Raw genomic sequence first — 27,799 nt, 5'->3', positions numbered from 1 at the left:
AGACGGAGTCGTGGGTATCTGTTTTCGAGTCTTGTTAAAACGCCCCCAGGCCGTGAGTATGTACAGGGGGGCCCATATGTACAGCAGTGGGGACGACCGTCAGGGCCAGGGCTCCTCTTGGGTGACGCTAAACACAAACTGCAGGCAGCCCAGCCGCAGGTGGGAGCCATGGTGTAGCAGAGCCGTCCCCTCCCAGCCGGCTCCTCCAATCAGGCTCGAGCCACTCGACCGACAGCCGCAGGGTCTGCGCGCCTGCAACAAATTGGGACGCACCTTGAAAGTGCTGCGACACTGGCGACAGGCACCGAGACGACCTGTCACTCCCATGTCCAGTCGTCTCCTCAGAACGACAACAAGTCTCCTTCGTAACGCCTTGGCAAGCAGAAATGCCGCTGTTGGCTTCGGCACGTTTCTGTTGCTTTCTCTTTTAATGCAAAAGCATTAATTGTCCCATCGAGCGAGCCGACGTCATCAGTTTTGAAGCAGCGCCAAATGGCACCTTAAATCCTTTCTCCAAGTGAAGCCAGCTCCCAGCTATGAAACCACGTGAAAAGCCTAGAAAACGGCACCTAGTTTCCCCAATCCTAAAGGAGCAGAGTAAAGGCCCGTTCACACTCTTGCGACTGCTTGCGACCTCTTAAACCTGGGTTCCTTAAAACTTGTTAAACCAGAAAACACACTGGCGTCATCTATTGGGAAGCAGTGTAAACTCGGCGGTCCGGCATATTTTTTTTTATTTCTCGAGCATTATCCTTTCTTTCTTGGCTCGAAAAACTTTTGACAATGTTATAAACGAGCCTTTCTATGGGTATTACGCACATTTGACCTCGAAAATCCCGCAAAACCTTCGCTCTTGTGAAATGCAGTTCCAGGGTCACCGCATAGATGGCGCCACAATGTCAGTGTGTTCCCTCATTCTAAAAACATTTAAGAAGTTGTAAGAGATCTCGTCTTTCTCAGTCGTACTCGGTCGCAAGAGTGTGAACGGGCCTTAAAGCTGATGGTTTTCGGCTTCGGTCCCATTGGCTGGCGTGCATCGGTCGCAAGGGTCCCATTGGCCGCTGCACGTCCAATGGGAGCCTTGTTTCAACGACGCCCATCCCATGGCAGTTCGTGTCCGCACTGCGAGCACGCTGGTAACACAAAAAGCGTCCAAGGTCGGAGCAGCAAGGAGAGCTGGGAGAGCGCACGATCGGCCGACGCAAATACGGCCGATGCGGAAGGACAACAAGCATGCTTTCGCATTCACAACTCGTAAGAAGTGCTTAGGTGTACCTCGAGCCTTTTTTTCTTTTCTTTTTCTTTGTTCAAATCCGAGTTTATTTTTTTTTTTTTTTTTTTTTTTGCGTTTCATTTCCGGAAAGCTGTGGCTTAACTGTAGCCAAGAGACATATCCTTGTATGTTTTTTTGTTTCTTTTAAAGGGCCAGAGCCAGGCCAGAAAGAAGAGTTAATAGTTGACACACAAAAAAAAAAAAAATTAAAAAAACCTCAAGAAAGATTTTTTTTTTTTTTTTTTTTTAAATTTGCATGTGTAATATAAAAGTTTAGGTGTGACAATCTTGAAGGATTTTATTCTGATCATGAGTTAGCCAAAGTGAAAAATTAATTTCGCATGCCCTTTAAAAAGACTCCAGAGATCCAAAAAGCACCATTTCATTGTACTTTTTTTTAAAGTAATTTGCGTTCAGATCTAGGACTATTAAGATTCAGCAGACTAAGACCCCTGTCTGATCAATGCATTTAGTGCAGAGAATGTTGTAGAAGGGTCTTCTTCATTTATATACTATGCATGCAATTATAGCTATTCCTGTTTCTTGATGTCAAAGTTTAGACTGAAACCCCTCTTAAAGGGCTCTGAAAAGAAGAAAAAAACATTTTTAGACAGTGATTGGGACATGCATGTCCAGAAATAAATCTTGGGTGAAGCAATGCGGAGGGCAAGTTCATCTGCTTCTTGCGCAGAGGTAGCGGTGACGTCAGAACGCCGAGCCCTGATTGGCTGATCGCGACCCCCGATCTGAGCGTCGTCTGCTCCTTGGCAACGTCGTCTGCTCGCAACCTCGTCTGCGTCTGTCTGACCTTTCCTGCGACTTTCGGAAGTCGCAGGAAACAATCTTACGCCAAAAATATGCTTAAGCCATAACTTTAAACGAATTTGTATTCACGAAACGAAATTTTCGCAAGTTTTGCGCAGGTTACGACGAAATCCTACGACAGCTTTGAAGCTGTCGTAGGCACTTCTTACGATCAAATCAGCATGGCCGACAGCGTCGCGGTCGTGACGACCCACGGACGTTTATTTTTCTACCTGCGCTTCTCACGCGTCCCGACTTCAAGCAGCAAGAAAAAAGTACTTGAAACAGACCACGACGAACAAGAACGCTCGATCCACAAACACCCGGGAAAAGCTCCAACGGCCATGATTCCACCGAACGCGACCAAGCGAGCACGGCAGTTAGGCCTAGCAGGCACTCCCGGACTCGGCGACCGTCTGCCCAGGACCGGCTGGCGTGCGGAATGGAATATGCCCGCGCGACCCTTGTGAACCCTTCCCGTATTATACTTTGATCGCTGACCTCACTTTTGGATTAAGAGGTCAATTGCTTCCTCTTGTTATCTCCTTGTTTCCCGAGGCCACGGTGACTCTCGCTGGTGAAAAAGCGGTGAATCTCCGACAGACGCAGGAAAGGCAAAGCAACCATCGCTTTGACTAGCAGACGTAGAGCAGACGACGTCAACTGCGCCAACCCGCCGACGCTGTTAAAGAATGGGGGGTCCCGCCGCACACGAAAGGAGGGACAAAGTATTTGGGAGGGAACTTGCACGCTCACCTCCCGGTTCTTAGTAAACAAACCTCGGCGCCTCGGGACACCTCGCCAGTGAGTCCTTTGAATTCCCTCCTTGATGCGCGTCTGCTAGTTGTTAGACAAAAACAACGTACCGCTCGAGTTATTTCGTCTGCCCTCTGTGAAAGGCGAAGTCGAGCTCGCATGTAAAGACCTGCACTTCTGAAAGTCGCAGGAAAGGTGAGACAGACGCAGACGACGTTGCGAGCAGACGACGTTGCAAAGGAGCAGACGACGCTCAGATAGGGGGGCGCGATCAGCCAATCAGGGTTCGGCGTTCTGACGTGACCGCTACTTCCTTTCTCATGCGCAGAAGACGAAAATGAGCCCACTTGCGTGGCGTATACTGACTGCGAGAGATTTATATAAAAATCTGCGCGTAAAGTCTGTGACGTCGCAGAATGGTCATTCGCTCAACAAGATGGTAATTTGCTCTTTCCACGTGCCCGAAATGCTGAGGGAGAAAACAAGTGGAAAGGAGGTGACTACCAACTAATCTCGTGCTGTCAATATTGCACTAAATTTTTTTTTTTTTTTTTTTTTTCGCATAAAATTGTTTTTTTGACACGCATGTCCCAATCAAACCTAAAAAAAAAAAAACATTTTTTTTTAGGGGGGCTCTAAAGGAGCTGTGCAACGATTTTAATGTTGAAACAATTGGCATCTTCTACTTTTGACATTGTTCACCTTGTCACAAAGGACAGAAAACACACCTCCTTCCTTTGAAATGTTACAATTCCGCTGTGTAATTGCGAGGCAAAAATTAGAATATTCCCCGACCTGCAGCTGCGAGCGGCAGCCATGAGACCCATCCTAGGATTCATCGTAGGAAACAGCGCGAAAACCAGACGACAACAAAGAAGCACACGTAACGTGCGCAGCGCTCGTCACGTGTTTCTTCGTTCTCGCCTGTTTTGCGCGCTGTTTCCTACGCTCTTACCAGTTTCGGTTTGGACTTAGGATGGGTCGGCTGCGCGCCCTTTCGGGGAAAGAAGACTGGCTGTGGAAGGAGCGTCGACGTACGCAGCATCGCAAATGGGTGCGTAACCGCTGCAAAGCTGCTGTCGCCTCGACTTCCACTGCGTCCAGCGCTTCAGATTCCCACGCTAAAGAAGAGCACATCGCTCGCCTGGAAAGCCGCCGCCGAGAACAGAACCAGCAATGTAAAGGGCGCCACGGGCCAACGCCACGGACGACAATCATGCCACGGAGGCCCGGCGACGCCTGCACTCCACGCCAACTGAACAGTTCCCGGGTGCGACGGGGATGTTCCGGAGGGAGTTCAGGGATTACCCGTTCGACGTCACGTGCGCCGTGTGCGACCGACTCTGGGTCGCTGGAGACGTATCCACGATCGGCAGCGCGTCAAACGAGAAGCGGGAAACGGGCGCGTGCGCGTTGCGGCAGTGTATAGAGTACAGCTCCGCTGGTTTTCCTTCTTCATAAGAGTGGAAAGGCTGAACGTTTTCATTATACAGAGTTTTAGTGGTGCCATCTATCCTAGGTCTACAAAACCGTCCGCTCTATCTGCTACCGTGAACATCCGCCAGAAGCCGGAAAGGGACTGGGGCAGAGCCGGATGGGGATGGACGGACCCGGATCAGAATTTCCTCCTTTCACCATATTGTTTGCGCTCCACCAGCATGTGGTCACGCGGTCGTGAGCGGATAAGTTTTCGCTGTTCACTGATGGCTGTAGAGAGAGAGCTTCACCAGAACCCCACGCGACTGGCATTGACGTCACAGAGCACATGACTCGGAAGATGGCGAAGGAGTTGAGAGGTGATGAAAACCTCAATCTTTGTCCATTTTTTAAATAAGAACTACGACATGCAGGCAAAAGCGTTTTTTTGTTCTTTACTTCAGAAAGATAGCAAAGAACAATGACAGTGGGTAACGCTTTTCTCTTTTTTCAGTGTCTCTGAACAGGGTGGAAAGAATGCATTGTCTCGGCCAAAATGACATCTCGCAGCTGGGAAACTGGTACTTGGAGGATATATATTGGACATATCTGAATAGTGGTTGGAATATAATAGAGCTGCGTCATTCACAGCACAAGGGAAAGTCACGAGAAACAGTCGCCTTAACAGTGTTGAAGCTAGACTTGACACTGTGCTATTTGTTTGAAACTGCTATTTGCACACCACTAGTTTATCAACTACGGCCAAGATGTAAAAGAAGATTTTGTGGCTATTGCGCACCACGATCCGCAATGAGTGAACATGGCGATTCCTCCGAATCCAGAGAACTCTTCTCACCTGGGGCTGTGGTGTGGCACTCATGCGGTGGTCCCCCCTGGCTCCCTTTAGGCATCCCCTGAGGGCGGCCACGGCCGCAGACGCCGGAGGCAGTGGACTACGCTTGTCCGAGAAGTCGCACGAGTAGAGCACGTTGTCCACCGTGGTACCGTGCTCGCTGTAGTTGAGCAGCTCGTAGTGCTTGCTCATCTGCGCCACAATCAACATCCCAAACCTGGAATGCTCCATGCACTTTGCATGCGGCATTTCTTGCTTGCACCAGCGTGAAACGAAGTACAGATCCAGATGCCTGTCACTATTTGCTGATGCATTCTTGATGGGTTTGCGACATGCTCCTGACAGGTCCCTGGCACGAGCCTGCTACGAAGCAGTCTGCAAGTTGAATGACTAAAAAAAATTTTCTACCTGGTTAGGACAAAATTATTAAAAATAAATGATTGTCAAAAAAGAAAAATGTTTTTGCTTTATGTTTTCGTTACAATATCAATTTTTCGATTTGCGGGCGAAACCGAAATTGTACCTCTGTGGGATCAAATCAAGTCAAATTTGGGGGTTTTACGTGCCAAACCAACGACAGGCATCTGGCACGCCCCAGCGGAGGACTGAGGATTAATTTCGACCACCTGGGGATCTTTTGACGTGCAACTGAAAGCTCGGTTATACGGCGCCTTCTCCGCAATAAGCCTCCGTCAGATTGCGGGCACCTCGGCCGGGATTCGAACCCGCCACATGGGGATCCGTAGGCCAGCGCTCTCGCCTCGGAGCCACCGAGGCAGCTACCTCTGTGGGATGATGTCGATAGCATTTGTACCAAACTAGTGTGTGCTCCAAGATCCAGCGAATTCTGAGCGTTTTCTAGTCTGGTACAAATGCCATCATCATCATCCCACGGGTACAATTTCGGTTTTGCCCACAAATCGAAAAATTATTATTGTAACATAACTATTGCGCAAAAAAAAAAAAAATTTTTTTAAGGAATTTTTATTTTGAAGCATGCTTGTCCTAACCAGGTAGGGAAAAATTTTTCTACCTTCCTTCTTAGGTTCAGTGTTTTTTAGCACTTTTCAGTCCTTTTAGAACATGCAAGAGATTGTTGTTTGTTAGCGAATTAATGACCTGAAAGTAGGGATGTGCGAATACTCGAATATACGAATTCGAATCGAATAGAAAGATCCCGAATAATTCGATTCGCGAATCGAATTCCTAGTATTCGGTCACTCGAATATTCGATATATTCGCCCAAAGACGCGCGGTCGGCGCGGAGCTGACAAAAAAGCCGTTTTTTCTCCCGATGTAAGCGCCGTGATATTAGACAGACTATGCGAGAAACACCTCTTGGTCCTACCATTCCACAAAAATCTAACGCACAGGTTAGAAAAAAGAAAAGTAACGGACGCCACGAACTTCATAGCACGCAGATTTACTCACGATCGTGACACGATCTTCCATTGAATCGCAACCGAAACAGAGAAGCCGGAATTCCGCGCCATGCCTAATTCTTTTGACGAGTAAAGCCCCTCGTTTCAAATTGAAGCGCCGATGTAGAACACACTTGCCGCATTCACAGAAATCGGCGACTGCACGATCACACAAAGAAAACTACGTTAACCACGCCGATGAAACCAGCCGAGTTATCGTCGTCGTTCTTTTGGAACCGCAAGCGCCGAAAGCCGCAAATTCTGATTCGGAACGAAACGGAACGGAAAAATAGTGTGCCTAGATTTGAGAGGGTTTCCAACCGTTCAATAGCCGCGCTTGAATTTTGAACTGCGAGAAGGTGACGAAAAGACGAAAGCGTCGATCGGGATCGGGCAGGCAGGGCAGGCGTCGTCGCTCTTTTGTTTGCTCGCCTTCTTTCCACGCGACAACACAACACATGCACACTTACGACCAATCTGCGCTGGAGCCGTCTCCGTAATGTCAGTTTCGCTTGCTTCCTCTTTTAAATCAAGGCTCTCTAAAACGGGAGAGAGACGACGGAAAAATGGATGCATAGAGGCAGTCGGACGGTGACTTGCGCCACCTAACAACGTTTTGTTTTCTTGCTTCAGATTACTCAGATTATATTGTTTAAGCCTGTTTACTCAGATTTAACACCTATATGTTTATTTATGGGAAATAAAATCGCCGGTGTCCTTTTTCTTCCTTAAAATGGAGACCAAATATCGCAAAATGCCCCTTTTCTGAGATACACAAATATATAAAAAAAAAAAAAGTCGCGGTGTTAAATTGTGCTTTTAACGAGAGAAAAAAAAAAGGCACGCGTGGCTGTAACTTTTCTTGTTTTTCTTTTCTGTGTGTGACGTTAAGGGTAGATAGATTATGTTTGCGACATAAAATTGGATCTTTAGTGCCCAACGTCCAACAGCAACTGCTTTTTTTTTTTTTTTTTTCACCAGAACTTTTTTACATTTTTGCTATTGTTCTGTACAAGATGCATATTCTCCACCAGGCGCATACTCTGCACATATATAGTCTCATTCGCAGCACACTTTGAAAAATTCCTACAAATAAAATCACTATTCGATATTCGATTCGATATTCGGGTTTTTTTTCTTGATTCGATTCGGTATTCGATTCGAGAACTACTATTCGGTATTCGCACACCCCTACCTGAAAGGCTTCAAAAGTAGTGATGACCTCTATCGGTCTCTGCATTTGGAATCAACGTCGCCCTTGAGCATTCCTCACCTCGTCGTAGAAAATGCAGGCATGCTTTGAGGAAACGAAGTTGCAGTGACCAAAGTGGCTCAGGCACACGTCCATGTCGGCCCCTGCATAGTTGGAACTGGCAGTCAATCCAAAGGCTGGCCTTAATTAGCCGAGGGCTCTAAACTGCCGGTGCAACAGTTTACAAGATTGGCTCTAATTTTGTCAATGGTTTCGTAATGGGCCAAAGTTTCCCAGTGTTTTTTACAGCTTCCCAACATCTTGGCATATTTCAGAAGATGGACTACAGTCTAAGCTCGTTATAACAGACCTTGATTTTGACCAAGATTTCGGTCTGTTGTAGAAGGAGTATGTTCTATGCAGATATGAAGTTGAGTCAATGGCGCATAGAGGAAAACCAACCGAACTTCACAAATCGGTATATTATATCCAAATGTCTGTTGTAACCAGGTCTGTTATAATGAGCTTAGACTGTATAAGAATCCAAATTTCTATGTCCTTTCTACAATTCTGCGACCATGCAAGCTCTCAGAATGTGAGGAGAGCACATCAGAAATCTGCCTTCCATGGTAAATGAAGAATATGAGTAAACCTTCCAGGACAGGAACAAACAGTTTACATAACTGAATTGCAGATACTGGTTTCGTGAGTGCGCCAATAAATGCTTTAACACAAGAACAGAAGATATTTTCAACACGGTTTTATGGGGTGGCACTGACCAAGTCTAATGAGCTAGACACAACAACCCAGAAAAGAAAGAGAAATGCATGCTGCAGAAAATATTATGTTTCTAATTAAGGAACGTTAGAGCAACTGCTTACATCGAACACTTGGATGATATTACCACCTTGTGGATTCTCACGTCGCTGCACAGAAACTACCGTAAACAAATGCAGATAACTTCACGACCCAGCAAAGCACAAAAAGCTAAAATCGCTGTGCAAAAAGTTGGCACTGCAAACAACTTTATTGCTAGGTGAACAATGACATTTCGGAAGAAGTTCGCTTTTAAAGTCGGAGCGTCACGAAAACAAGAAGAAGCGATTGGCTGGTCATTGGCAGTACAAATCCCTTCGAGATTCGTACTACAGTGCTCAATTCTTAATTGTTGCTGAGTGTCGATATGACTCCTAACGCAAGATCTGCTGTCGTACGAAGTGAAAATCGGCCAAGCATCGTGGAACTGGTCCCAATTAGTTCCAGCTGGAACCACTTCCATAATCCAGCTCCAATTGAACTGATCTTGACCTGGGGTGCTTGAGGCTTCCAGGATATCCTTTTTGGGCTCTTCCCGACGGCTTCAGCCGAATTTGCTTCCGATTTGTGCGGCCCGTATGGTCCTGATAGCACTCCGTCCCAGTTTCGCACAGCGGCTTCTGAACTCACCCGATCCCATGGTGAGGGTGCGGAAGGACATGGGCACGGGGCTGCCCCTCCCGCCCACCGGGCACACCACTGCTCGAGCACGCACTTCCGTCACCGGTCCTGCACCACACCAGGACAACAATTGTCTGCCACAGCATCGCGGCAGCATGCCCCACATATGGAAACACCCTCAAAATGCGTAGAAGCATAGAAACACCCCCAAACTCACATCCTCACAATGGCAAATGCTTGCGTGCTAGGGCTTTTTCATAGTAAACCGTGATGTGGCAAGAAATCCCTCCCATAAAAATAAACACACGAGTAGTCGTATGGATATTATGTGAAAACACCTTAGGTAACTCCTTCGGAATAAAAAAAGAAAATATTTTGGGCTTCTATTTTCTTTTGTGAAGTAAATTCACTACTTTAAGTCTGCTATGCTTCAGGACATGATGGGAAGTCGCTTCCCCGAAACGTTTGTCCAATAAAGCCTCCTTCGCTGCTTATAAATTTCTTTACGTTTACGTTTTTCATATAAAGGAAACGATCGAGCTTAGAGAGTGTCTACTGCGAGGCCACAAACTGCAATACTTCGCTTCGAACCATGCCCCCAATGCGGCACAATCTAATCGACTGCGAGTTGAAAAAGCTCACATTTGCCTTCCCGGGAGCTCGTGAAAAGGAACGGATCGGGCGACTGGGGAAAAGCAATGGACAGACAGCAGGCAATGTACCCGAGTTCCTGACGAGCCCGTTGGGTCTGCGTGGCGGCGGCAGCAGCTGCTGCAGGCGCTGCCAGGCCAGGATGCGCACCAACCGCTCGTCCAACTTGCCCAGATCCCCTTCTGCAACGACAGGGGAGCGGCATCGAACGAGCCCTTCTCCCTCCCCAGGACAGCTCACCTCCGACACCGTCCACGTAGGCCTGCAGGCTGCCGCTCAAGCCCGCCATGGCGGGGGACAATGGGCCGTTCTTGGGAGAACCCTTGCCTGTGGGTGGATGAAGAACAAAACAGATAGCATGCATCAAGGCTGGTTCACACGTGCAACGCAGTGCCAGGAAAACGCAAGGTCGTCGCCAACTCGGCACTGCATCGGCACCAGGTGAACAAGCCCTTAGCCTTACACGGTACTCCGGAAGCACTGACGGGATCGGGCTTAAAGGTAAATTGCGAGATGGGAATGTCGCCACCTCTTCTTTTCCTCAACAGAACCGAAGGACGTAAAAAAAACTAAAAACCAGGGGACCCTTCTCTCCCGCGTGCATCCTCTGGGCAATGTGTCGGGTCCCCAAGTAGCTGTTGGCTGCGGCATTCCCTTTCTTTCCCCCGCATTGCCACTTCAGCGGACAACGACCCCTTGCTGCTCCTCGACCTCGGGCGAGCCCAACTATGATACCTGGAATACGTCTTGGACCGACGTTTACCACTCTATGTATCTAAAGTGATCCCCAATGGTAATAAATTACATCGCAGAAGTGCCGACGAAGGCGAGCAGACTCCAGGGTTGCCGCCGTCGTGGCATCTCGACCTGCAGCCACCATAGTTCTTGTCATCTGGCTGGCTACGAACGACCCATGGCGATAGAGGCACCTGCTGCACCATCTCCACTGCTCCGCCAACACCGGGATGCGTGACCGGTAACTAAATGTGGCAGACGTGACGTCGCGTCGAAAAAAACTTGAGACCAAAACTAAAGACACAGCACACGCGGTAGTTGAAGACGCATTTTAGTGAATGTGACTGTGCATGAATGATGAATTTTCACTCTGCGAATGAGTTGCCGAAGTGAAAAAACGAGCTGGTTAATGTGTAAAAACCTGTTTCACAGTTTCCAATCTCCGCTAGAACTCTATGAGAAGCGAGCGCGTCAATGCCAACACCGACGTGCCAACCCCCCCCCCCCCCCCCCCCCCGAGAATGCGGCCACGTATTGACAGCATGTTCGCTCACCCGAGTGGGGACTCGTCCGGTGAGGCCTCGGGGTGCCTCCGTGCGGGGGTCCCTTTGGAGGACAGCCCCCTGGGAGAGCGGGGTCCCCCTTGACGGGCCAGGCGTCCTCCTTCCCCTGCACACGGGAGGACGCGCCGTCGCGGCGACTGCCGTTACGTGACACTGAGCCAATGTTCTAGGGCGTAGGTTGCATGGCAACCGCAACGGCACAATCCAGTCGCATCGGTCCCACCCCTCGTTATGCAGAATATGTGCTCAACTTTCAAGTGGTCCATCGTAAACAAACGGGTATTTCCTTCTGTCGTCAAGTCCAATAAAGGTGATCTGTCTGTCAGAGCTTTGCTGTTGCCACCCTGTTTACACATTCTTTTACCGTGCTTTAAAAATTTTAATGCCCAAGTCGAGACATTGTTTGCAAAGTTCAATAGCTGCATTACTGGCTACATATTTAACGGTTTGCAACATTTCTAAGATAGAAGGACACAACCTGATTATTACATATCTGCAGAAAGATTTTTTGAGGTATAATGGCAACAAAATCTAATTTTCATACTTCCTAAAAAAAAAAATCAAATGATAAATTTTTTTTTTGCTTCAAAACTTCAATTTATTATAAAGTTTGAGGCCAAGAAAGAACACCCAAATGAAAATGAAAACAAGCTTGTGCACTTTTCAGGTTGCAGAAAAAACAAATGGAGGAAACGCAGAAAATTGACTAGCAGACACGCTAAACTATATGCAATCAAGTACACAACACACAAAAAAAAAGTGTGCACAGTTGCAAGGAGAGTTAGTGTGGGCTTCGGCCCACCTTCTGTCCCTGCAAGAAGCACTCACGAGGGTGGCGTCGCCGTTGAGTGCGTGGCCCTGATGTAACCGCTGCCGGTGGGCCAGGTGCCGGGCAATGCTCGCCTGCAGCGCCACGACGCTTGCCAGCCACTGCGACATCAGACAGCACCACTGGGCACTTCTGCTTCGCTTCCATCCTTTGCAAGCAAAATTCGGCCGTTTTTCTTTGCAACACTGACACTGCGCACCCTGCCGAAGTTGAGAAGCCTCCGTGCAGTTGTAGCATGCAACCTGGGGCTCCAAGTTGGACATTCGGCGAGAAGGTTGGCAAGACCTCCACTGCCGCAATTGGCCAGCACCAAGGTCAAATGCGGCACTGGCCAATCACGGCGGTCAGAGATCTCGCCGAGTGTTGAACTTGGAGCTCCTGGAACGCGTGTCCGACTCGCGTATCGAGACTACTATGCACGACCCATTCACTGAAGCGCCCCGGAAGTGGCAGCGAAATACGTCGCAGGGACCACCAAGCAACGGTACAAAAGTTTCAACATCGGCGGAATGCTGACGAAGAACACCAACAGACGCAGCTGCCTCTGGTGTCGTGGTGTTCCCAACCTGTTGTTACTAGAGCATCCTGAAGCAGAATGGGCGGTTGCCAAATTCACCTCCGCTGCCGCTACACCACCAGAAACGCGACGATCCAAGGCATGACATGGTCGTGTCGTCAATGGCCGGAAATCGAGGAAACGAAATAATAAGATGTGGCAAACGCACCAGTCGGAAAAAATGTATGGCAAATTGATAGACAATTCTGTTGCATACATGAAACTGTCTAGCATCACAAACATTTATATGATTGTTTAGCAGCACGCGTAGCGTGCTCAGCCAGACACCTATGTTCACAGCACTCTTCATCAGATACAGATTTAACGCGTGGCATGTGTACACTTGATATGATAAACCTGGTGATCTTCCAGAACCTTCTAACCCACTCCTCCTCTCCCATCTCGTCTACCTCTCTTCCTCATTCCACCCGTGGTCACATGACCTCTTTGTTAACTAATCGGCATCAAGCACATCGCTTCTCTCGCACCTGTCAACCAATCAGCGTCGAGTCTCGCGGCCACGCCTTTATCCAGGCTTCACGAAATGCCGAACACCTAACCAAGGAATGTTTCACGCTAACATGTTCTAGGCACTCTGGAATAGTCATGTGCTTTAACTGACATTCCACTCCCAAAGGACCTTATACGAGGCAGCTTGGGAGGAGTTTGGCAAAAGGACCGCTCCCTCACCTCTTCCTGCTCCTGCGGGGTTGGAGGGGCGGAGCAGTTCCGAGGGGCGCAGGGCTCGAAGGTCATGGGATTGGCTCCCACAGCCGGGGGCAAGGGCGGAGGGTGCCGGTACAGCTCACGCACCGCCGCCGGCACCTGCACAAGACACGAGCAGGCGTCAATGGACGGAAAGCAGCGGCCGGAGACGGGGGAAGCCGACGGTCGAATGCGATATACGCCGAGCCTACGCTCGCATTGCAGCGAGCTTCCGTGCCCGGGCTGCACTAATTCAAAGGAGGCTGGGAAAAGGACTCCCAAAAGCACCAAAATTCTCGAAGTGCAGGTGCTGGTGTATATTAAGCATGAGGGAAACCCTGCAACTAGGATGAAAAATAGTAAAAACATGAAGTCTCTCTTTAATGTTTTTACTTCTTTTAACCCCAGTCTCAGTGTTTACCATCATGACCCTAAAAGCCTTGGAATGGCAGCCTACATTTCACTAAGAGACCTAGCGTCTTTGGGTCTGAAGAATAAAGTCTATTGGCAAAACAACAACTGCCGTCGCGAGGCATCTGTTGAGGAGCAGTTTGTACAAAAGATTTACCTTGCAGCTTTTCTCTTCACCCTAGCTAAAGGTGACTCGTCAACTGCAACATTGCAAGCAACGAGGTGAAGACTTGTGAGGAGACGCTTGGAAAATAAACGGATAGTAGCTGCTTTAACAAAAGAGAGTTGGTTTCCTACTTTTGGTGACACTGCATTATGACGTCTAACATGCACCTCCCTGCTCGAGTGAAGCTTCACTGCTTTGCACCACCGTACTAGGAGCAGTGGCTTGAGCAGGAAAGCGTATGGGTTAGCTTGATGGGCATGTAAGAAATGCTCACTCTTGCAGACCATTCCAATAAGTGGCTTCTGGCAGGCGCCATCCTCAGTCTTTTGTGTATAGTGTGTGCCATGCTTGCTTTCAGAAACCACGAATATGTGCATGCTGGGTTGTGAATTTGTAAAGATTAGGAAGATTTACAGTTCAACATTAATTATGATCATAGGTCGACCTCCAATTTTAAAGACTGGTACCAAGAAAAAATGTCAACCTACTGTGTGACTCAAGGAGCGGCCAGGCTCTTTAAATCAACCGCAAAATTCGGTTTCTTAACCCATCGTTTTCCGATTTTGTACAGCATTGGCCAAAGGTGGTGCATTTTTTCTATAAAATTTGCAAAGAGTGAGCTTACCTGAAGAAAAAGTAAAAAAAGAAAAAGGCTTAACTCCTATGGAGACGTGGCAAAGCCACCAGTCTTAAAACCATAGGGTGCCCTATGTTTTGAAGACTGGTGGCTTCGCTGCGTTTCCATAGGAGTTAGGCCTTTTTCTTTTTTTACTTTTTCCTCAGGTAAGCTCTCTTTGCAAATTTTATAGACCGACACGCGGAGCGGCTCTGTTTACCAACACGGCCGGAAGGCCGCGCATGCGCGGTAGCTATGTGGGCAAAAGCAGCTCGGCTCTCCGTGTTTTCGCCAGTGAGCTCTATGGCGTGCGCTCGTTGTTGACGTTGTAGGGACGCTTGTATCTTTATTTGTGTGTCGTGTTTCCTCATAACGTATGTCGTATGCTATGCCCGACTATTTGAGCTCGTTGCCCGAGCCTGAACGGTAGCGGTATCGAAACAAACTGTGCTTGGACGGCTTTGCCTACGAGGATCCGTACGCCGTAAACAAGGCCTAGCTGCTGGACTTCCGACGTAAATTTGCTGCCACGGAAGTCGGCGGCTCATGTCTTCGCTTATTTAGTTTCTTCGCCAAGCCAGTTCACGGCCGACACGGTGCAGGCGTACAAGTCTCTCGAGGCCTACGATTACTTCGAGTCGGTTTCCGCACTGCCGGCGGGATTAGCAGACTGTGGGTCTGCGGAAGTGTGTGTATTCATTAATTTATTAAATACACAGAGCGTCTTCAAGTCAAGGTATGATATTTTTCATACCCTCATGACCACAAGGCATTACAACCAATAAAGGTCTGTCCGTTCTGCAGTCTTGGCGGTAACAATTAAGTTACAAGTAACGGCGTTACCAGAAATGCGTTACTTTTTTTAGTAACGTAGTAACCTACTCGTTACGTTTTTGACACATTAACGGGTAACGTACTTATGTTACTATTTCAAGTAACGCTGTTACTTTAGTCATTACTACTTCCCAAGTCTTAAAGAAATTACACTTCAATTGTTTCCGTGTTTTAGGCGTCAAGCCATGTTTTTCTTTGCGTTTTTTTTTTGTAAGTATTTAGGTGAAACCGTAAAAAGAGATTAAATAATTATGTTCAGTTTCTGCTTGATATATGACGTGTATCGTCAAAACGCAGAAGTAACGTGCCTTACTTTTTATCGGTAGCGGTAACGCGTTCCTTTTATTTTTAGATAACGGAGCTCAGTAACGCGTACCTTTTATTTGCAAGTAACGAGTAACGTATTTCGTTACTTTTTTTTTTTTTTTGGTAACGCCTACAGCACTGCCGTTCTGTCGCCGATCCCTTTCTGCTCGGTAGCACGGGCGTAGCGAGCTTCCGACGAGCGCTTGGCCGGTGCGTTGTGCGCGAACACCGTGGGAACAAAATCTGGGTGGTCTCGATCAGACAACGGTTTCCCTGCACATAAGCAAGCCTCGGGACGGAGATTGAAGTGGAAGCCGCACTTGCCTCCAAGAAAGTGTTTGCCGCACAAACGGCCGTTCGCGCGAGGCGACCATTCTTTTTGATCCACGGATATTATCTACCTCCTATGCCTTTCAGAGTCTGCCGGGAACTTGTGGAAACTCACTCCGCTGCTTTTCTTGTACATTTCGGTGAAATTAACGGCAACACAGCTTCGCGCAATGCTGAAATGCTATGACGCCCATGCGAAACGTGCGCGCTTTTGCCCACACCCCCCGGCTCCGGCGCGATCGCAGCGCCGCCGCAGCTCCGTGACGTCAAGCCCGCGTGTCGGTGTATAGAAAAAATGCACCACCTGTGGCTAACGCTGTACAAAATCGGAAAACGATAGGTTAAGAAACCGAATTTTGCGGTCGATTTAAAGAGCCTGGCCGCTCCTTGAATCACACAGTACATTTGAAGTACTGCAGTTTTCCACAGCTGTGAAAGTCCATATGACTAAAGTTATTGTGGGAGAGTTACCAAGAGCACTATCAGCCACCACGTTTTTCTGAATCACACATTTTTTTCAAAGCCACCACAGCTGCGGCACAAGATTTCCAGCCTTACCTTGGCAAGATTGGTCGAAGACGATCATGCATGTGACCACACAAATGCTCAGAACCAGCTTAGTTGCCACAACAATCGACTGCACTCAGAGAGAGCCCTTCCCAACGCAGAAAGCTGCTCCATTGCCCAAGCTCAATAGCCCGTGCCCATATTCCCACGGCCAGAACACGTCCCAAACTCAAACCAACATGCTCAAATGAATGGAGCAATCGAACCAATGGTCGTCCTGTTGCAATAATGTTTTCAGTCTATCATACTCCAGAGTAAAGGATTTGTACATTGGCACCTGATAATTTAGCGGCCACCAGCACCGCTCTAGATGCACTATCACGCGATATGACCAGCGGGCGTCACTCGGATCTACTCAAGCAAGGTTTGGAAGACAGCCACCAGTGTCTGGTTGCTACAGTGTTTTTTCTAAAGCTTACTACTGCTGGAACTCCGGGTGTCATTACAGCGGCGTGCACACAGCGGCACTGGGTGTACCTACCTTGGCCCGGAGCGCCTTGGGGCAGGCCCGCTTGCAGCGGAACGGAGGTGCAGTACGGCGAGCCTTGCGCAGGAACTCTAGCTTCACGGCCTCCTGAGAGAGCGTCCCAGAGAAGCGGTCCCAGAGCTTCACTCGCTCCGTGAGGCTCACTGAGCTCAGCAGCTTCTCCTCCTGCATCCCATCGGGGTCACGTCACGAGCAGCAGACGAGAAGCCGTCGGAGTAACTTGGATGTCCAACTAAGCTTCAGAAAAGGGCATACTCCGCATTATGACATCATGGCCCATGTTGCTGCTGCGCCATAAACCCCCAAATTCATTCATTCATCTTGAACTAGCCCTCTATCATGCTTTCGATGGTCCACGAATGGCTTTCAAAAAGCTTTTACACTCTAAAAAAATCCCCTGACTCTACTTTCCCACACAACACTCCCGAGAGCCAATCACCACAACTTATGAAGGCAGTTCAGCGAATGACGATGCCGAAACAATGTAAAGACCAAAAACCGCAGTCTGAGTTGTAACATTAGGCAATGCAAGCGTGACGTTTTGCATTCCTTAATGTCACAATTCAGACTGTGTTTTTTGGTCTAAACATGCGTTTCGGCATCATCATTTACTGAGCTGCCTCCGTAAGTTACAGTGATTGGCTCCTTGAATATCGTGCGGGAAAGTAGACGCACAGGTTTTTTTAGAGCGTAGGCTGTTACTTGTGAGGAATGTGAACTGTCCCGTTATTTTTTATTACTACGGTTTTGCCATGTTGCTCTAAGTACCAACACATCTAGATGCTTGCCTGCTTATGCGTCGTAACATGCAAACAGTGCCACCACTTAAAAAAAAACTAGACACATTTGTTGTAAGCATTTATGGGAAGTTCCACGACTGAACATATTTCGTAATGCTCTATGAAACCATAAAGTTAATTCTTGGCATCAGCGGTGAAAGAATGATCTGGAGTCAAACTTTTCTGTAGGTACCGTCCTGATTATCTGAACATGCGAGAATGTGTTCGGTGTCTGAATATTGGGAGTCATCTGATGTATTTTTGAGTTGCATTAAAACAAAGAATGGTGAACAGGCGCCCCCGAGAGATTCCACTTGGTCACTAAGAAATCTGGTCTACCGAGAGAGTGTCAGGCACGTCGGTCTCAGCCATATCGTAAATTGCAGTCCAGATTACCACATTGGTTCCAAACACACAAAAGATGTTTGCACCATTCCATTTCACTTGGGCATTATACTCACAATAGAGATTTGAGGAAGCAAAAGCATGTACTGATACTGAAACTAAATCGATGCAAACGCACATGCTTATCAACCTAACTTTGAAAGAATTGAAATAATCAAACACAGCTATAAGTTCCAAAGAAGTAACTGAGTCATAGTTCCAATCACCGAAATTATATTGTTACTCGCAACTATTGAGTGAATGAAACTAACTTGAAGAGGACTTTAGCATCTCCAATCGGTTAGTTTATGACGTCCTTCTGTACATCCCTGGGTGACTCACCAGCAGGTTTTCGGCGTGGTTTGGGCACATCCACCGTGTGGTGGGCAGGGTGGCCAGTGGCTGTTCCAGGCAGTCCGCGTGGAACAGCAGCGGACAGTAGTCGCACTGGATCAGGGGGGCCCACCTGCAGCTCCTGTTTTAGGACGGACACGGGCAATGGAGCGCTGACAGCACTGCTACATCCGAGGAATGGTGCAGGCTCTGTCTAACTGGTGCCGAAGGGTAGAAAGTTGGGCCAGTTGGCAGTGATTCGTGGTGAAAATTAAAGCGCACAAGAAATGAGGGCAACAGGAAACAAACACACACCACAGACTAGTGCTAACTGGTGCCATTTTTTTCCAAGTGCCTCGATAGAATACACGACATAAAATGAACTTTTGCCAAACAAGAAATTCTTTTAGCACAGCATTCGCGTCGCAGAACACATTTTGAGTTAAGAGTAATTCCAAAACGCCTCCATTTCCAGACGTCGACCCCAAAACGGAAGCATCTTTCGGAATCGCTGTCGAGATGTAAACTGAAACCATAACAAGATTAATGCCACTCATATGAAATTTAGATTTATTGAACAAGCATTCTCAGTTCATTCTTATTCACTACATAGCGCAATTTTAAATATAAGCTCGTACCCATTACAGCAGGACGACATCGATACGTTCTCGAGCGATACTTTTTACGACATAACATTCACGAATGTTATGTCGTAAATGTAAATGTTATGTCTCTGTTGAACGCCCAGAAGAATATGCATATAAATTTCTATTTGCTGTGTTTGCTTGTTGATGAAAAGAGAAAGACCGCCCAATCATGAGGGGACCATCGCACAAATTGCAAAAAAACTATTTCAGCCTTTAAAAGATGCGCGATTCGGTGTTAATGCAAAGATTTCAGAAATGTTTGTGTCGTGGCCTCTCCGCACAGGAAAATGAATAACCACACGGACGAGTGCCACACGCGTGGCATGTCGTCCGACCCCGCCCAAAAGAGGCGGTTGACCCACCTCCTGCAGGTGAAGCAGACCCTGGCCGGGAGCGGCACGAGACCCCCGTCCAATTCGTAGGCAGGTCGCTTGCAGCCACGACCCCCCGTGGGACGGCTGCGCTTGCTCCAGCCTGCGAGACAAGACAGCGCAGAATGTGAACATCCACGGCACTCCGTGCAGCTCGACGTAGCAAGGCAATTTCGGCGGAGCCTCTCAATTGGAGTTACCGATAGAAACCCTTTGAAGCAGTTACACCACCCTTTTCAAATAGATATAGTCTGTGGAAACGTAAGATCTGCAAGAGAAGTTTCACTTTTAGCGCCTGTTCGTTAACTCTCTCAATGCTTTGGTTGCGTGCACGTTGAAATTTTATCAAAGGTAGAAAGCTCGCACTGGAAGCAAAACTTCTACTGCAGACTATGGTTCTAACAGGCTATAGGTACGGTTTAAGTAAGACCGCAGGAACTAATTCAGTCACGTTGCAGTTCAAAACCTCACGACGTCAAAGTGTACCACGACTGCCGAATAACAGAATGGTTTCCAACATGAAAAAGATAACAGCGCCACTCTGTTCTGACTCGGCACTCTGCTATTGGTAGAGTTTAATGTTGAAACGAAAGCCAACTAAATTTTTTTATGTACTTGTCGAAATAATTTTGAAAAGGAAGTGACTGAACTAATTACCATAATCCCGAGTCATCGCCCAACCCCCTGCTGCCCGAAATTCATAAAAAAAGTGGGATGGGCCATGTCTCGGTGGGTAAGCACAAATAGTTTAGAACATATCTAGCGCAGCTGAACAAGGAATACATTAAATAGGGGTGTGTGAATATTCGAAACTTCGAATACTTCGCGAATAATGCTTGCTATTCAATTCGATTCGCTTCGCCCTTTCGCTGTTCGAACTATTCGAGTTCTTCGAATACTTCGAAAACTATGAATAACGCGGAACTCATTGATTAGTGTCAACTTGCGGTCGAGTTCTCTGTTTTGTTTTTGGACTGCGCAGTATGGTTTCAAGCTTGGCAAACCTACACAACCAACCTAAGTGTCTTTTTTTTTTTTTTTTTTTTGTAGGAAGGATTGGAAAGTTATTTGCACGCGGCAGCGCGATTTGTGCTTTGCTTGCCGTGATGTCCGGATTGCAGAGGTGGCTAAGTGGTCGTGGCGCAAACGCTGCGATAGATAGGATGAAGGACTGCAATTTGCAACGGCACATGCATCGTCGCGACGGACCGCACGACGTTTCAGGCGTCCACCCGAGACGTCTTGTATACGTTCCTGTTTACATTCATTTTTAATGTAGCACAACCATATATTCTTGATTTCGTACCTACAGTGACTACAGTAGCCATGGTGCTATGGCTTCGGATATGGATTTATGGCTCACCTCAGCTATCGGTGATATCTGGCTTGTGTTATTTTCCGCTTGATTTTCCGGTTCATCAGTTTGCCAGCATTCCTTTTGTTATTTATTTCTACCCGTTTTCACTGGTAAAAGTGAGACTCCCCCCCCCCCCCCCCCCCTCCCCCCGCCAAAAAGAACATATTCTTAATTTATTGCATCTTTGTGGCACCCTCTATGGACAGAACTAGTGCACACGGAAAGAGATGGTACATAGTCAGTGCGGTTGCGCAGCGCGATCGTGCAATCTGAAACTCTGCTGGTGCCTGTCGACCCGCCTCCCCTTGTGTACTTCCATTTACGTTCACGTGGTTGCGTTCACGAGCGTAAAAAGAGATCGCACAAAGTAGAGACGCAATCATCGACTTTGTATTGCGGCTTGCGGCTTGTGTACTTGCGTTTTTTGCTCAAGTGCCTCCTTTCGTCCGTGATGCGATCTCCGACAGCGTTGTGGCTTGCCGACCCGCCTTCACTTTTGCACTTTCATTTACGTTCTCTAACCTCACTCAAGGAATGGTGTTTTACTGAATGATCTTTTTTCATTTTTTTTTTAACAGTCACACGTGTGACATTTTCCTTATTGCAATAAAAGTACCCTTTTCATAAACGTTTGTTGAAAAAAAAAATTTCAGTTGTGTTTTTTATTAAGCATTCTTGTTTAATTCACATCAAATAGAAAATATTTGTTTTCAAATATCTCCTTATTTGAAACTACTATTCGTATTCGAAAATATTCGATTCGATTCGTAACCTTTATTATTCGATTCGATTCGCTTCGAAAGATTTTGATATTCGCACACCTCTAACATTAAACTTAAAACTCAAATTAGTTTCATTGTTTTATGCAAGAAATGCTCATGAAAGAATGTTTTGCTACCAAAAAGGCTGTTGCTTGCATAGACGCGATGAACATCGCCGATCGGCACACAGCGCGAACGTTTGTTCTAAAAGCATGTTTTTAACACTGCAATGTTGTCTTCGTTAGTAAAACACAAAGTCAACAAGAAAATAGAAAAACCAACTAAGCACAACAAGCGAGCGGGGGTGCGAAAGAAGCGACGAAGAGGGTTGCTGGGAAAGTGGGAAAGCCGGTGAACGCATTGGTAAATAGTTTAGTGTCTAACTAAGTTGGGCTCCTTTCCAATCACAAGGAGCAGGCTCCTGTGCAACTTCCTTGTTTGGTGCATGGCTTGCTATCAGCACGGGTTGAGACGGCGTTGCTACATGGCATGGACACTGAGCTCGAAATGGAACCTCTACAAAGGTCTGTGTGTGGCGTTCCAGCAAATCTTTATTTACTCGTTGGCTTCGTCTCAAAAATGCACAACCTTACCAACTGCAGTCACGACGTTCCGGGAGAAGGAGCGGATTCACGCTGACCTTATTTCGGTGGAGACAGACTCTGACCTTGCATCTTTAATTTTACACTCCGCAGTTACATTCCAGGATATGGGGTGTTCGCTGACCTCACGATTCTTAAAAGGGCACTGGTTGTTATCTTTACGACTTTTTTTTCTTTTTGTTTTATCTGAACAAGCTTTTATGTAGGGATGTCGCGAACCACCCCAGGTTCGATTTCGAAAGGTTTCGATATTTGCGAAGCGAACTGAGGTTCGATTTAGAAAAATTTCGATATTTTCGTACCGACCCAGGTTGGAATTCGAAAAATTCGCAACTTTCGATCTCAGTGAGTTTCGAAATCGAAAAGTTCGCAGCTTTCACAATTTCTAAAATTTCGGATTCGAATATTTCGAATATTTTTTTACTTCAGGTTCGATAAATTCGAAGATTTCGAAATTCTTTGGAAATAAAATTCGAAAACTTCGAACGCTTCGAATTTTTGTAGACATGAAGTTCGAACAATTCAAAGATTTCGAATTTATTTCTGCATAAAGTTCGAAAAGTTCGAAGGTTTCGAATCTCTTTTAACGCTAAAGTCGAAAAAAAAAAAAAAAAAAACTCAAAGATTTTAAATTCTTTTCTAGTCCAAGTTTTCAAAGTTCGAAGGCCGGTTTTCAAATTCCTCCACAGTTTGTTTCAAATAACGTTTTCACGACTCACTGGTTTTCACAAAATCAAGTTTAGAAAAGTTAGGGTGTGATATCTAGATTCTGCGAAGTTGGTCAGGCAATTAAATGAGACGACGAGTGTCCCGGATGGTGCTGGAATATTTGGCAGTGCAGAGTGACGTGTGACCATAGATCAGTAATTGTGACCGCCAGCCCAGGGGGGGGGGGGGACTTTAACCTGCATCACGCAGTAGTGATCACACGAACAGACTGTTTTACGAGACTCATCCAGTTCGAAACGGCCAGGGGCAAGCAGTTGGTTGAGGCTCAGAAAAACCTTGTAGCGACCTGGCAAACTACCTCGCCACCCCTTGCACGCTGGTAGTAATCCGATCGAACGCCGCCCGAATGACGCTGGCATATAGTAAGTTAAGTTTGTAATTGTCCTGGAGGTTTATTTTCAGGAACGGAGCAATCGCCTCGCAAAAAGCCGACACAACTCGAGGTCGAGGAGCGTTCTACCATACAAGTGGCGTCGGAAGAGGAAAAACGGGGGAAGAGGGAAAGAGGGTAGCGCGGGGGGGGGCCTTCGGTTTCCTTCCCCCCTTCTAGATATTTCGGACTGTTAAAGAAAACAATACGGGGAAAGAGGGCGTGGTCAAGCTAATTTTAATCTGAAATTATTTATGCATATGTATAGCTGCTGTCGCTCTTCACTGCATAAAAGATTGCGTAGATGGTCATTGTTAGAAACTCGTTGTCAGAAGGCAATACTCGTCACATGCTTAGTGGTTCGGAAGTTCAAAGCTATGTCTTTTCAACCTAAATACCTGTGCCAATAGTAAAACAAAAAAACAAAAAAAAAACAGATAAATAAAAATAAGTGCGGGGATAAAAAGCTGGAAAAAAAACTATCAAGAATTCACCGGAAGTGTTGTATTCTTGCATATTGAGAGGTACAAAACTTTGAAACAAGTTCCTTTTATCAAAATGTGTGCGGGCTAAAAGAAATACTTCCCAGGAACGTGAAGCGAAAAAAAAAAAAATGTTTTCTTTTAATGACGTGCTGAACTTGAACACTATTAGAAATCTTCTCCTATGAGTTAATTACGTGAAAAAACAATAAATACATTATTTTGTATTCTCAGATGGCAATGATATGTACTGTCCGTGGTGTTAATTTAAATGCGATACCTCAAACAACTTAGACGAAAATAAATATCAAGTTTAGGGCATAATGGCATGTAGATACATGTTTGGACATTTCTTCAAAACTCACGTTGAATAACAATAATCACATCTTAAGACGGCACTTACCTAGGCTATACATAGATCATTCTTAAAGAAGTAGAACATCTCTACCATAAATAGCTTCGGCTACAGCGCTTCAAATCTGGCACAAACGACAATCGTCAAAAACCCGTCGTCCTTCCTCGCCCCTTCGGGAATTTATTTCTTTAAAACTAAGCATGCCAGAACATTGAAACGAACGGCATTGTCTTTCGTAAGGAACGCGTGTAAAAGTTCGAGAAGAAAAAAATTACGAATGTACCTCACTACTTGAATTCAAATGAAACCGTCCGCCGGTCTTTCGAAGTTCGAACTTTTACTCTAAAAGTTCGAAGTTCGTCGAACTTCTGACTTTTCAGGATTCGAAAGTTCGAAACTTTTCGAATTCTCTCGATAAATAAGTTCGAAAGTTCGAAATTCATCGAATTTTTTGGTCAGTCAAGTTCGGAAGTTCGACATGCATCGAACTTTGCAGCGCAATAAGTTCGAAAGTTCGAAAAAGATCGAATTTTTTAGCGTAATAAGTTCGACGGTTCGAAAAGCGTCGAACTTCTTAGCTTAACAAGTTCGAAAATTCGACTTCCGTCGAATTTTACGATGTAGACAATTCGAAAAATCGAAATCTTTCGAATCTTTCGAACCGCTTGATTCGATCATCGAAACTTCGATTCGAAAAAAGTTTGCGGCATCCCTACTTTTATGTAAGCAAAACAAAGTTTTATTCTGTTTTCTCCATCGTTTTCCTTTTGCACGCATGCACTCTGACTTCGGAGTCGTGGAAATCAGGGAGGAAAAGCATAAACAAAGTAAAGTGTCTTTTCCTCCTTCCCTTTACTTTGTCATGGAGGCCCTCGAACCGTAAGGTTCGCGGTCGCGTCATTTGGGTGGTATGAATGTTGGCAGATCGCGGACTCTGCGTTTGGGGTATTTCTAGGGGTGGGCGATCACTCAGTGTTTTTTTTTAAATCGATATTCTCCCACAAAGGAGGGTGGGCGATGACTCGCTATATTACAGTAGGTACATGTCACTCTAAAATTGTAACAAAGTTTGTTACTAAAATTTCGCACTAACTTTAGAAGTACTGGTAATTGAAAATGTTATCAGTGGTAGTGACGTAAATACTTTCTTGTCTCACCCATCCCCCATGTGTGGGCTGCCGAAACGATGCCATTTGTGCTTGCTTATCAAATTCGCATAATATTTCTTATTTTTTGTCTGCTACGGAACGAGAGCAGCTCCACTCACCAGGCAACTGCACGGGACAGGACAGCTCGTTCGGGAGCTCGAACTGCTGGGCGTTCATGAGAGAGGCGGCCCGGATGAGCAGCTGCAGGGGCCCCAACTCCTCGCTGGAGGGCGCCGCACTTTCCTGCAGGCCCCGTCATTGCGAGTCTCGCGTGAGTTACCCCTACAAAAGGAATCTATAGCAGTCAGTTTCAGAAGAGAGAAAGTTACGGCCAGTTCTCGCGCTTGCAACCACTTACGACCGAGTTCTTCCGATCTTTTACAACGAGAGAACACACTGGCATGCTGGTGCCATCTATCAGGCAACCCTGCAACTGCATTTCACTAGGGCAAAGGTTTTGCAGAATTTGCGAGACCAAATGTGGTACGGACTATTTATGAGAAATGGTCGTTCATAACATTGTCAAAAGATTTTTCGATCCAAGAAAGAGAGAATGGTGCACTAAAAAAGATAGGAAACGTATGGAAACGCCTAAGTGTTCATCGTATTCTCTCTTCCTAAGAGATCCCAAGAGATTTCAAGGCGCTCGGTCGTAGGTAGTGGCAAGTGCGTGAACTAGCCTGGAGTGTGACCATAATGTGAAAGTAAAACGTTACAGTTTCCCTTCTATACTTTCTAAATGGCACCATAATAGAAAAAAGACAAAGAAAAAACATATTGCGAGATTATTTTGCTGAGTTCAAACATAGCACATTGCGACCATCTCAGCAATACTATGTGGGGCACTGGCACTGATCTGGGTCCGGAAAAGGCACAGAGTGCCATTATTTCGAATCACAAGTGCGGTTCCAAAGAACATCAAGTGCAACTCCAAAGCTCATGCAATCAAAAAGTGATACGTCAGAAGATATATGAGGCCAGCGACTTGGAGAGTGCTTGAAGGTGAGTCGTCACTTCCCACGGGGAACCCTGCTAAGCTCTGCTTTCAAAATATGCTATCCATGTGCAAATGCCGAGTTAGAATGTATGACGGGGAATCAAGCATGTTTTTGCCAAACAGGCATCGCTGTACTTTGTTTCGCATTAACGTGGACCACGACAAAGGCTATTTAGAACTTGCCTCGGCTACATAACCACTCATGCGGCATTAGAGCCTGTGCTAGCACCCGTAGCCCTTTCTGCCATGATACAAAGAAACGGAGTATAGCAGAATTATGAATACAGCTGTAGCTGTAACGTGAAGCACTGGTAAGCGACCTATGGACTGCCCATCATCTCAAGGCAGCAGAAAGATGCTTCTGGGGGAGCCCAAGGAAGTGGAAATACCCTGTTGCCCTATGCATAGCTGCAATCTACTCCAAACAGTGAAGCTTGTCCCCCCACGGAGGCTGATCGCCCACAGGGTGTTCAGAACGAACGCTGAAAAGCGAAGCAAGCCGGGTCGAAATCCAGCTACAGCGAGCGCACAGGAACGCCCGAGTGACATACCGGAGTAGACGGCGCTGTAGGCTCCACAGCCGCCTCGGGCTTGGGCTCGCAGGGGATGGGAACCGGGTCAGACTCCCTGGTGGGCTCGGCCGGGGCCTCCTGAACGGGCAACCCCGTCGCGTCGGGGTTCAGACCTGGGGGAAGAGTGTCGGGTGCGGGCAGCGGCCCGAATACCGGGCCGAGCGCCGCCGCCGCCGCGGGCTCCGGCGCCGGCGGCTTCTTGGGCGCCGTGACGCTGCACCGGTGGCAGATCCACTCCCCGGCCGGCAGGTCGTCCTCGTCGAGCGGCGGGTCGCTGCGAGTGGGCCCGCTGCGGTCACAGAGAAGGCGCGAGGCGCAGCGGCGCCCAATGGCGGCCCGACTCACTGGCACTGGAGGTGGAAAGTGGCCGGACAGCGATCGCAGCAGATCAGGTCGCCGCCCTCGTTGCAGCTGTCGCACGCGTCGTGGTTCACGGTGCGGCCGCTGGGACGGTGCCGCTGTCGCGTCTTCTTCTTGCACGGGTGCTCACTGGCCGGGGGCGCGATCAGGGACTGGATTTGCTGCGAGGAACGGAGCAGAGTCGGTCAGACGAGGGGGCCATTTGCCGCGACTTGCCCGCTTCGGGAAGACACGTACGGGCATCAGTCCCCCAGACGTGTTCAGGTCGTACTCCACCGTGGCCATGTCGACGCTGCGAATGTTCGGCTTGGCTTCTCCTATTCCTCGTTCGAGGCTGGCGGTACGGCAAAGCTCGAAATCCTCCGACAGAACTCCATGAAAAGCGATGCCCGAGAACCGAGCGAGCAAAAATTGGTGAACGCGCGCCGCCTGCTGGATAGCGAAACAGATTCTCGCGACGCTCGTCTCGCGAGATCTCGTTGAAAGACACAAAGAACTCCTGGAGATACTAAAAATCATTGCTGCAATTACGTCACTAAAAGAAAATATACATCTGGCTAGGTAACTTTCTGTTAACTGGGCGGCACTCTTTGCCATCTAGTGAGCACTAGGCGAAAGAAACTTGTTTTGGCGCGTTTTTTAAG

The 27,799-nt window shown here is 47.3% G+C and overlaps 1 protein-coding gene across 1 annotated transcript; it reads right to left on the bottom strand.

Moving 5' to 3' along the window:
* Positions 1–15: 15 nt before the first annotated feature.
* Positions 16–27,637, bottom strand: LOC8033099 (PHD finger protein 12). Its single transcript, XM_029993648.4, has 16 exons — positions 27,393–27,637; positions 27,141–27,316; positions 26,775–27,069; positions 25,346–25,469; positions 19,414–19,525; positions 18,414–18,546; positions 16,903–17,073; positions 13,177–13,311; positions 11,930–12,031; positions 11,093–11,207; positions 10,044–10,130; positions 9,875–9,985; positions 9,162–9,260; positions 7,797–7,879; positions 5,106–5,294; positions 16–252 (listed from the first exon to the last, which is right to left on the bottom strand). The coding sequence occupies exons 1-16, from the start codon at positions 27,438–27,440 to the stop codon at positions 100–102; spliced, it is 2,133 nt and encodes a 710-aa protein (XP_029849508.3). The 5' UTR covers positions 27,441–27,637; the 3' UTR covers positions 16–99.
* Positions 27,638–27,799: the final 162 nt, after the last annotated feature.

Source organism: Ixodes scapularis, unplaced genomic scaffold (assembly GCF_016920785.2).
Source record: "Ixodes scapularis isolate PalLabHiFi unplaced genomic scaffold, ASM1692078v2 PGA_scaffold1__304_contigs__length_218370807, whole genome shotgun sequence".
Lineage (NCBI taxonomy): Eukaryota > Metazoa > Arthropoda > Arachnida > Ixodida > Ixodidae > Ixodes > Ixodes scapularis.
The sequence above is the reverse complement of the archived record's forward strand: the minus strand, read 5'-3'. Positions and strand labels throughout refer to the sequence as shown.